The following is a 12,347-nucleotide window of genomic DNA, read 5'->3' as shown; positions in this document are numbered from 1 at the left end:
TGCAAACTGCTCCAGGTCCCTGATATTTGAAGGGTGCCTTCTCCAAACTGCCATTTTTAGATCTTTCCACAGGTGTTCTATGGGATTCAGGTCTGGACTCCATGCTGGCCACCTTAGAAGTCTCCAGTGCTTTCTCTCAAACCATTTTCTAGTGCTTTTTGAAGTGTGTTTTGGGTCATTGTCCTGCTGGAAGACCCATGACCTCTGAGGGAGACCCAGCTTTCTCACACTGGGCCCTACATTATGCTGCAAAATTTGTTGGTAGTCTTCAGACTTCATAATGCTATGCACACGGTTAAGCAGTCCAGTGTCAGAGGCAGCAAAGTAACCCCAAAACATCAGGGAACCTCCGCCATGTTTGACTGTAAGGAATGCCTCTTTTTTTCTCCTGTAAACTCTATGTTGATGCCTTTGCCCAAAAAGCTCTACTTTTGTCTCATCTGACCAGAGAACATTCTTCCAAAACATTTTAGGCTTTTTCAGGTAAGTTTTGGCAAACTCCAGCCTGGCTTTTTTATGTCTCGGGGTAAGAAGTGGGGTCTTCCTGGGTCTCCTACCATACAGTCCCTTTTCATTCAGACGCCGACGGATAGTACGGGTTGACACTGTTGTACCCTTGGACTGCAGGGCACCTTGAACTTGTTTGGATGTTAGTCGAGGTTCTTTATCCAACAGCCGCACAATCTTGCATTGAAATCTCTTGTCAATTTTTCTTTTCCATCCACATCTAGGGATGTTAGCCACAGTGCAATGGGCTTTAAACTTCTTGATGACACTGCGCACGGTAGACACAGGAACATTCAGGTCTTTGGAGATGGACTTGTAGCCTTGAGATTGCTCATGCTTCTTCACAATTTGGTTTCTCAAGTCCTCAGACAGTTCTTTGGTCTTCTTTCTTTTCTCCATGCTCAATGTGGTACACACAAGGACACAGGACAGAGGTTGAGTCAACTTTAATCCATGTCAACTGGCTGCAAGTGTGATTTAGCTATTGCCAACACCTGTTAGGTGCCACAGGTAATTTACTGGTGCTGTTAATTACACAAATTAGAGAAGCATCACATGATTTTTCGAACAGTGCCTATACTTTTGTCCACTCTCTTTTTTAGGTTTGGTGTGGAATTATATCCAATTTGGCTTTAGGACAATTCTTTTCGTGTTTTTTCATTTAAGACAAATTAAATGAAGATAATAATACCAAAGAATTTGTGTTTGCAATCATTTTCAGGAAGAAACTGAGTATTATCTGACAGAATTGCAGGGGTGTCAATACTTTTGGCCACAACTGTATATATATATTTATATACACTGTATATATACAGTACAGACCAAAAGTTTGGACACACCTCATTCAAAAAGTTTTCTTTATTTTCATGACTATGAAAATTGTAGATTCACTATGAAGGCATCAATACTATGATTTAACACATGTGGAATTATATAATTAGTAAAAAAAAGTGTGAAACAACTGAAAATATGTCTTATATTCTAGGTTCTTCAAAGTAGCCACCTTTTGCTTTGATTACTGCTTTGCACACTCTTGGCATTCTGTTGATGAGCTTCAAGAGGTAGTCACCGGAAATGGTTTTCACTTCACAGGTGTGCCCTGTCAGGTTTAATAAGTGGGATTTCTTGCCTTATAAATGGGGTTGGGACCATCAGTTGTGTTGTGCAGAAGTCTGGTGGATACACAGCTGATAGTCCTACTGAATAGACTGTTAGAATTTGTATTATGGCAAGAAAAAAGCAGCTAAGTAAAGAAAAACTAGTGGCCATCATTACTTTAAGAAATGAAGGTCAGTCAGTCCGAAAAATTGGGAAAACTTTGAAAGTGTCCCCAAGTGCAGTGGCAAAAACCATCAAGCGCTACAAAGAAACTGGCTCACATGAGGACCGCCCCAGGAAAGGAAGACCAAGAGTCACCTCTGCTGATGAGGATAAGTTCATCCGAGTCACCAGCCTCAGAAATCGCAGGTTAACAGCAGCTCAGATTAGAGACCAGGTCAATGCCACACAGAGTTCTAGCAGCAGACACATCTCTACAACCACTGTTAAGAGGAGACTTTGTGCAGCATGCCTTCATGGTAAAATTGCTGCGAGGAAACCACTGCTAATGACAGGCAACAAGCAGAAGAGACTTGTTTGGGCTAAAGAACAAAAGGAATGGACATTAGACCAGTGGAAATCTGTGCTTTGGTCTGATGAGTCCAAATTTGAGATCTTTGGTTCCAACCACCATGTCTTTGTGCAACACAGAAAAGGTGAACGGATGGACTCTACATGCCTGGTTCCCACCGTGAAGCATGGAGGAGGAGTGATGGTGCTTTGCAGGATGACACTCTTGGGGATTTACTCAAAATTGAAAGCATACTGAACCAGCATGGCTATTACAGCATCTTGCAGCAGCATGCTATTCCATCCGGTTTGCGTTTAGTTGGAGCATCATTTATTTTTCAACAGGACAATGACCCCAAACACACCTCCAGGCTGTGTAAGGGCTATTTGACCAAGAAGGAGAGTGATGGGATGCTACGCCAGATGACCTGGCCTCCACAGTCACCAGACCTGAACTCAATCGAGATGGTTTGGGGTGAGTTGGACCACAGAGTGAAGGCAAAAGGGCCAACAAGTGCAAAGCATCTCTGGGAACTCCTTCAAGACTGTTGGAAGACCATTTCCGGTGACTACCTCTTGAAGCTCATCAAGAGAATGCCAAGAGTGTGCAAAGCAGTAATCAAAACAAAAGGTGGCTACTTTGAACAACCTAGAATATAAGACATATTTTCAGTTGTTTCACACTTTTTTGTTAATTATATAATTCCACATGTGTTAATTCATAGTTTTGATGCCTTCAGAGTGAATCTACAATTTTCATAGTCATGAAAATAAAGAAAACTCTTTGAATGAGAAGGTGTGTCCAAACTTTTGCTCTGTACTGTATATATACACACATACACACACTGTAAGGCAGCAGTAGCACTGTACGCAGTGAAGAGGCAGTGACCCGAAAAAATTCAAACACAAAAGACAAAAGTCTCTTTAATGTGTTTCCTCACAGCATTAAATGTCCAATCCACACAAGTGCATATAACTTCAATGCATATAACTAGCATCCATTTCACCATTTGCAGAATATATATTATACGGCATCCTTCATTTTACAGACACTAAACATCTCAGTCTTCCTCTGACTAGTTCCTGTGAGTGTCTATGCACCGTATCCAAGACTCTGTTCACACAGCATTACATGTTGCAGGCACTGCACACGCTAGTCCAGGATATCCTCCGGATCGCAGCTGGGCACCATATCCACCTGTTTTGCAATCGTTACACAAGCAAGTCTTCTTGCGGGCACAGGACATCAATCTCTTATTCACCTCCGGGCACAGAACTGTCCACATCCGAGACCAGTCACCGAGGACGACTTGAATGTCTGTGTACACCGTGAGTTGCCAGGTCTCTCTCTGGCACTGACACACCTGAGACTCACTAAGCACTCACTCACTCACGCTCAGATCTCACTAACCCTTTCCTGCAGGGTTTTTATCACAGAAACCTGTGACTTTGAGCCACATGGAAATCCTGGATCCGGAATGGAACAGACTGCACAAACTACTATCATACTGCAATCTGTTTCATACACAACATCCAGAGCAGGTTTTCCCTATCTCTGTCTTGGACATTAACATGTCCAAGGCTAACACTTACTTTTATTATCAGCTTGCATTGCAGCCACAGCTACACCCATGACTGCCATGCACACCTATGGACTTCATACACCTCCGTGCATATCCTGGGGAGACTACACAACGACCCCTACCTGTGACATCGGTCACTGCTTCGCCATTGCAATTCCAGCTACGCCTGTGACTGCAATATATTCCCAAAGCCTCAATGCGCATCCGTGTGTATTCTGGAGAGAACATACAGCGCCCCCTAGCTGTAACAGGAGTCACTGCCTCACAACAAACACACACATATATAGTGATGCAGTAACCTCTGTTATAGCTAGGGGGCGCTGTGTATGCACTTCAGGATGTGCCTGGAGGTATAGTTATGATGGTGAATTAGGGACTGGCATTATTGTAAATGGCCAGTATGTGTCGCAGAGGTTCTCTGCGCTGTAAGCCAAAATTATATGGCTATGCTGGGACTTAAAGTTCCACAAATATTTGTGTATTACTTATAAAGGTGGCTTATAGGGTTAATGAGAGAGCTGGGCGGGAATTGACTAACCACACATGTACCGCCCATCCATGAGGGTGTTTACAACCATGTAATGTGACCAAGTTCAGGTCACATGGACAGAGTGTGTTCGCTGTCCTGTTGAGGACCTTGGACTGACAAGAAGTCAGCCTGTGGACCATGAGCTCCACAGACTGACGAGGAGTCAGCTTGTGGAGCAGGAGCTCCTAAGAAGCAACCCTAGGTATGGGGAAAGAACGTTGTGCATTGACATTGGTCTGTTACTGAACTGTGTGGTCACCTGGTGACTGGAGAGAGTCCGGCATGTCTAGTGAATGCTTCGTAAAGCCACATGTGATGAAGTAATGGACTATATGTAAGCCGGTGATTGGCAGCCAGGCTTACGGTGCGGTTTATGATGCTTACATAAACCGTATGGACTGTTTTGGAAGAAAAATGTGTGCCTGACTATGTTAATCTGCTGCCAGGTGAGTAGGTGAGTAGCACTATGCCACTATATATACACTCACTGGCCACTTTATTAGGTACACCTGTCCAACTGTGTGTTAAGACTTAATTTCTAATCAGCCAATCACATGGCGGCAACTCAGTGCATTTAGGCATGTAGATATGGTCAAGACAATCTCCTGCAGTTCAAACCGAGCATCAGTATGGGGAAGAAAGGTGATTTGAGTGCCTTTGAACGTGGCATGATTGTTGGTGCCAGAAGGGCTGGTCTGAGAATTTCAGAAACTGCTGATCTACTGGGATTTTCACGCACAACCATCTCTAGGGTTTACAGAGAATGGTCCGAAAAAGAAAAAAAATCCAGTGAGCGGCAGTTCTGTGGCCGGAAATGCCATGTTGATGCCAGAGGTCAGAGGAGAATGGGCAGACTGGTTCGAGCTGATAGAAAGGCAACAGTGACTCAAATTGCCACCCGTTACAACCAAGGTAGGCAGAAGAGCATCTCTGAACGCACAGTGCGGCGAACTTTGAGGCAGATGGGCTACAGCAGCAGAAGACCACACTGGGTACCACTCCTCTCAGCTAAGAACAGGAAACTGAGGCTACAATTTGCACAAGCTCATCGAAATTGGACAGTAGAAGATTGCAAAAACGTTGCCTGGTCTGATGAGTCTCGATTTCTGCTGCGACATTCGGATGGTAGGGTCAGAATTTGGCGTAAACAACATGAAAGCATGGATCCATCCTGCCTTGTATCAACGGTTCAGGCTGGTGGTGGTGGTGTCATGGTGTGGGGAATTTTTTCTGGGCACTCTTTGGGCCCCTTGGTACCAATTGAGCATCGTTGCAACGCCACAGCCTACCTGAGTATTGTTGCTGACCATGTCCATCCCTTTATGACCACAATGTACCCAACATCTGATGGCTACTTTCAGCAGGATAATGCGCCATGTCATAAAGCTCGAATCATCTCAGATTGGTTTCTTGAACATGACAATGAGTTTACTGTACTCAAATGGCCTCCTCAGTCACCAGATCTCAATCCAATAGAGCATCTTTGGGATGTGGTGGAACGGGAGATTCGCATCAGGGATGTGCAGCCGACAAATCTGCGCCAACTGTGTGATGCCATCATGTCAATATGGTCCAAAATCTCTGAGGAATGCTTCCAGCACCTTGTTGAATCTCTGCCACGAAGAATTGAGGCAGTTCTGAAGGCAAAAGGGGGTCCAACCCCTTACTAGCATGGTGTACCTAATAAAGTGGCCAGTGAGTGTATATATATATATATATATATATATATACACACACACATACAGTATATGTTTGTAAAGTGCTGTGGAATTAATGGATGGCACTACATAGGTGAGTGTAAATAAATAGAAAAATTAGATATACTGATATTTAAAAGGTTTTTTAACCACTGAATCTTTTCCAATCTTGATCAATGAAAAATTTGCGTTACCTAAACATTATACTTCTGGATATTTTTACTGTAATACTGGGGACAATGTGCATTCATAAAAATTAATTACACTTTTTTTTTTCAATTCCATACATATAAATAGCAGTAAATAGACTGTACAACTTACCAAGCTTGGAGGACATTTTTCTATATGGGCAACAATAGTTTCTTTTGGAAGTCTGACCAAGATATACGGCGCAGCGTTATATAGTGCAATATTATTTCCATCAAATGTTATGATACTCAGTTCTGATAACACAGAACACTGGCCTGAAAGAAGATATTTTGTCATTTATTGAAAACCCTTTTTAAAAAAAAAAAACAATTAATAGTTTGGAATATTTAGTTATTTTAATACTGTATTTTCGAAACATTCCGTAATTTGAACATCTGATGCATCACATGAGCAAAATCAAAATATATCATTTGAACCGTGATCAGGAACCCAAAGGGACACTTAAACTAAGGGTGTGTGCACAAGCTGCGGATTCTGCTGTGGTTTTGGTCCATTAAAATCAATGAAAAATGAAAACCGCAGTGCAGACAGTGCAGATTTTTTCGCGCGGATTTGCTGCGGTTTCAAAACCGCAGCATGTCAATTCTTTGTGCGGATTCCGCTGCGGTTTGGCACCTGCTCCATGACAGGTGTCAAACCGCAGGGGAAAACCGCAGGGTAAACAGCAGAAAAACTCCAGTTTTTGACAAATCCGCACGGAAAAATCCGCAGGACAATCCGCAGCGTGTGCGCACACCCTAAGGCATTTTCAACTTTGTGTTTAAAAAACTGTACACCTTTCAAGAAATTTGAGGCATTTTTAAATCTGTCATAAAGTCATTTATGCCAGCTATATGGAAGAGTAAATTTAATCCAATATGTTGAATCTTTTAGCCTTTGCTTCACAAAGTAGCATAAACTATATGACTACATGACAACCACCACCGTCTAGTCTTTTTCAAATTTCGTAAGTGAGAAGCGTCATAAAACATTTAGAGATTTTGCCACATGCTCAGTTGAAACTGTGCATTTAAAATCTTTTGTAAAAAAAATGTAGAGAAGCAAAGATATTTATTAGACTGTCAAGTGTTACATATTTGATAATAGTTTAGGCTCCACTTTGCAAACTAAAATTAATGTTAAAGTGTATCCATAATTTTAGGTGATTGTTCAGAATAGCCTATCATGTGTCTGAACATGAGAAATATCACTGTTTCTAGTTATTATATAACCTGTATCTTGAATTGTTTTCCTCTTTGCATGCTCTGTCTCTAATTTGGTAATGGGTGGAGATTAGCTGCTATATTGTCTCCTATGCACAATACCCAGAATCATGAAGCATCCCCATCTATGTAGTTCATATTCAAAAGCAACTGCAGTATCGAAGACATTATGCAGCAGTACTGAGCATTGTAGCTATGACTCCTGCTCTGGGATGAGATAAACACTTGCTAGAATCCTGCAGCCATCCTTACTGTTTGTTCAACCTTGCTACTGACCCTCCCTCTATAGAACTAAATAGACATTAATTCATATTCAAAATCAACAGCAGTGTATTTATGAATCAAGCTCTGGGTTAACATAAGCACTTGCTAGAAAGCTGCAGCTTCCCTTTCTGTCTCCTGTCTTCCCCCTTCTATAGACTTAAATAGGCATCTGTAATCAGACTCATCAGTGAGCTGGCACTCTATCTAGTTTTAAGTGATTTTAGCCATTTTTCAGAGTGAATGATGAGCTAATTAGGTGGGGAGAAAAGAACAGGTAGCTCATAGAGAAGGGGAGAAAGAAGCATATTTCTCCGATAAAATATGTTACAAAGTTTCTTATATTCACTTGCAATATTGATCTAAGTGTGGTTGGTTAAAAAACTGTGACTATTTAGTTATGAGCTAAGAGGTGCACTTAAAGCTGCTCTTCTTATTGTAACCAGGGGCAGGAAGGAAAATTTCAATGACATTGTCGATGATAAAGTGTTGGCTTTCAGTTACCCAATCATGCAGCTTAATTCACCTATACAAACATGCTTCAAACAAAAAAAAAAACAAAAAAAAAAGCAAAACAAAACCTTCTTCATAGGCCTGTATAAAGACCTCAAGGCTCAAATCCAAACTAACAGCTGTGAATATGAGGCAGTTAGTTTGGGCTCAGACACCCACAGTCACTCCAGGCATTGCAGTGCATGCAAAGACTGTAAGACACAGACTTAGGGCCCCGTCACACATAGCGACTCACCAGCGATCCTGACAACGATATGAACTTGTCAGGATCGCTGGTGTGTCACTACATGATCGGTGGTGAGCTGCCAAACAGGCAGCTTCACCAGCTATCAGCACCAGCGACGACGAGCGTGCGTGTCGCTGTGTACTTTAGATACCAGCGCGCTGGTGCAGGGAGCTGGCAACCAAGCTAAACAGCGGGTTTCTAAGCGGCGCTTAGAAACCCGCTGTTTACCTTGGTTACCAGCTCCCAGCATCAGCGCGCTGGTAGCTAAGGTACACAGAGGGTTTCTAAGCGCCACGCATCGCTTAGAAACTCGCTGTTTACCTTGGTTACAAGCTCCAGCATGCTGATCGCTAGTTTCCCGCCTGCCACACGCAGCGATGTGTGCTGGCCTGTGGGAGACCAACGATCAAAAAAATGTCCAAGGCTTTTCACAACGATCAGCGTTACCCGGCAGGGGGCCGGTCGCTGATAGGTGTCACACACAGCGATCTAGCTGGTGAGATCGCTGTTGCGTCACAAAACTTGCTAGCGAGATCACTGTGTTTGACAGGGGGCTTTAGGCACCGATTTATCAAAACCGGCATTGTTCACGCTAGATGTGATGGGAGCATGGTGGAGTCAGAGGCGTCTTACATACACCTCTTAATGATTCAGACACTTCACCAGAAATGTTACTCCTGTCTGAATTAAGATTTGCAATGTGAGATATGCCACAAATTTTCATGAATTACCGTATATGAGAAGACATTGCCATGTCTCAGCTCGCCCCACACCAGCTTTGCCCATTTTGGAGGAACTGACTGAAAATGGTGTGAACTCCAAAAGTCGCTATTGCGCAAAAAGATTGGGATTTCTTTTTATGCCAGATTTCTAGAGTAAACACTTTTATTAATTGGGGCCTTTGTATTTCTATTTATTCCAATATGTAAGACAACTAGCGATAAGCGAGTATACTCGTTGCTCGGGTTTTCCCGAGCATGCTCGGGTGACCTCCGAATATTTTGGCGTGCTCGGAGATTTAGTTTTCGTCGTCTTATCTGCATGATTTGCAACTTGTAGACAGCCTGAATACATGTGGGAATTCCCTAACAAACAGATATTCAAGCTGTCTAGCAGTCGCAAATCATGCAGATGAGACGACGAAAACTAAATCTCCAAGTACACCAAAATACTCAGACACCCGAGCAACGAGTATACTCGCTCATCACTAAACACAACACGAGAAAAGCGGCCATTATAATGTCATAGCAACTTTCTGTTCAGTAGCACACACCAAAGTACCACAAATTGTTAGTAATATGCTTGAAACCACTAAATGCTAAATTATTTAACAAAGAGCTTACAAGGACATTCCCATTCTGGGCAGCAGCTGTCACTGTTCACTTGGACAGGCATCCCACGAAAGCCACAATCGGGTTTCTCCACATTTTTTTGACAATTACTTGATACATTATATAACATCCATCCCATGTTGATACAAACATACTGACTGCATGGATCCAGTGGCTCAATATACCTTGGCTGTGAAAGAAAAATATATATAAAACATGTAGTAATATTCTGCATTATTCATAAATTGCATGTATTATTTATAAGTTTCACTATATGTCCTGAAACAGTTAAAAGCCCAATGTAGTTAATCTGCAGGTAAATAGCACTAAAACCCCATGTAGTTGACTTTGATTGACAACTTGCCTGCATTGTGTCTGTAGAATGAGCTGTCACTCAAAGTATCTGGGCGTGATTACAGCCGCACTCCTAGTATACCGAGCATAGCATACTCGGAGAGATCCGTTATACAGTGCACAACTTCATTTTCTCTGTGCAGCTGCAATTCAAGCCAACAGACTACACTGCGTTTTTGATAACTTCAGAATTCCGTTAAGTAGGACTAAAAAAATATTTAAAATAATTTCAAAATATAAATGTATATATATGTAAATGCTAATATCCCCGTTTTAACAAGTTTTAATTAAAATAAATTAATTAAAAATAATGAGTAACACCACATCTGTAAAAGTAGAAACTAATTAAGTTATTTTTTAGCTCACATATTGAATGCCTTAAAACAAGGATTTCAAACTCATCAACTACATAGTGGGACAAAATTAAAACTTGGACAAAGTCACGGGCCAACCTTGATATTGACAAAAAAAAAAGAGGTGAATGGAGGAGGAAAAATGGGTTGGAGGAATCTGCATAGGATAGGGAGAACCTCAGTACTGCAGAGAAAGTAAGGGTTGTGGGGCTGGCAGACAGCAGTATAAAGGGGAATACACAGGGTGTGGTGACTCGCGAATAGAAGGAAATATGGGGAAGTAGAAAACATCTTGAAGTAAATATACAAAACTGAAACAATAATATCCACAGAGTTAAGATGGTATCGAGTGAAAAAAAGATCTCAATACATATGGAAAAGATAATAGTGTAAAAAAAAAGCAAAATGGAGAACACATGAGGAAATAGAGCAAATAAAATAAAACATGGTATGAGCCCGCTTGTGAAAGAGATAGAGAGCAGTAGGTGCTATCTCTATGAGTGGGAGAACACAAAGGGAGCGTGCGCTGATGTAGGGAGAAGAAGAGGGACTTCTAGCTCAGGTGAATGCGTCATTGCTGAGGAGCGCGTTATGGAGCGTGTTGTAAACAGCTTTATAGTAACCATAGAGTGAGCCAGATTGGAAACTAAGGATTTGTAGTATTAGTGGTGTACAACTAGTGATGAGCGAGTATACTCATTGCTCGGGTTTTCCCAAGCATGCTCGGGTGTCCTCCAAGTATTTTGGCGTGCTTGGAGATTTAGTTTTCGTCATCTCATCTGCATGATTTGCGGCTCCTAGACAGCCTGAATACATGTGAGGAATGCCTGTTTGTTAGGGAATCCCCACATGTATTCAGCCTGTCTAGCAGTCGCAAATCATGCAGCTGCGTGGACACAAACTAAATCTCCAAGCACACCAAAATACTCGGACATCACTCGAGCATGCTTGGGAAAACCCGAGCAATGAGTATACTTTCTCATCACAATGCACAACCTGTCGACCGGCTCGCCAGATCTAGTAGACATCTGGTATTTTATTGCAGCCAAATGTGGCTTGTGGGTCAAAGTTTATATTGAAGCCTTAAAAAAAATAAAACAACTGTTTTTCACTTTGTCTCAATCAACATGTTCAATGTACCCAATAGTATCAATGACCATTACAGGTTTGCCTAGAAAAAACTGAACCGAGATTTATTTATTTTTTAAATTAATATAACACTGCCATAGTAGTTTTAATACACAGAATAAAGGTGGATTGTCCTAAAGTAAGCACCATAAAAAAGAAACTTGGACAATTATGGCAGAATTGGGGATTTTATTTTTCACTATTTCCCACAAAGAGTGTTTGTTCTGTTTTTTTTTCAGTAGGTTGTATGATAAATTGAATGGTGGCATTCAAAACTACAGTTTGTCCTGCAAGAAACAAGCCCTCCTATGACTGTCAAAGAATATAAATGAAAACTTGAGACGGATTCATCAAGACTGGTATTTTTCACATTGATCTTTAATGAGGGGCTGAGGTGATGTGCGAAACATCTCATCCATTAAGAGGCGCAATGACTGGAATAAGATTTGTCGCAAAAGGTATGCCACCACGCGTCGTGAATTTGACAAATGAGGGTCACCACATCCTGTCACACCCCTGTCCTACTCTAACTCCACCCAGTTTGCCTGAGTTAATTGAAAATGGTGTGAAAGTTAAATAAAATTTGAGCAGCCTCACATTTTCCAACAATTTTGCGACTTTTCAAAGCTTTTTACACAAGTATTCTGGCATAAACTCTTTGATGAAATGGGGCATAGACAGAGGCAATAAAAAAAAAACAAGAAATGTGCCAACATTAGAAAAGGTTAAGGCCTGTTTCACACTTCAGTTTTTTCTGTCAGTCTAAATCCGCCAAAATAGCAGAAAACGGATCCGCGGGTGGACTGACAGAAACGGGGGACAGCGGATCGGCGGATGTACGGATC

General features: G+C 41.8%; 1 protein-coding gene across 1 annotated transcript in view; it reads right to left on the bottom strand.

Annotated features, from left to right (window-relative positions):
- Positions 1–12,347, bottom strand: part of OTOGL (otogelin like) — a 356,745-nt gene that overhangs the window by 115,803 nt on the left and 228,595 nt on the right. The window contains exons 37-38 of the mRNA XM_073556969.1: positions 9,680–9,857; positions 6,246–6,388 (exon numbers count right to left, since the gene is read on the bottom strand). Coding sequence (XP_073413070.1) covers positions 6,246–6,388; positions 9,680–9,857 — 321 coding nt within the window. The remainder of the gene's footprint in view (positions 1–6,245; positions 6,389–9,679; positions 9,858–12,347) is intronic.

The sequence above is a fragment of the Dendrobates tinctorius genome, unplaced genomic scaffold (assembly GCF_039654945.1).
Source record: "Dendrobates tinctorius isolate UK_male_01 unplaced genomic scaffold, ASM3965494v1 ptg000241l, whole genome shotgun sequence".
In the NCBI taxonomy this organism is placed as follows: Eukaryota; Metazoa; Chordata; class Amphibia; order Anura; family Dendrobatidae; genus Dendrobates; species Dendrobates tinctorius.
This window is presented reverse-complemented; position numbering and strand designations above follow the sequence as displayed.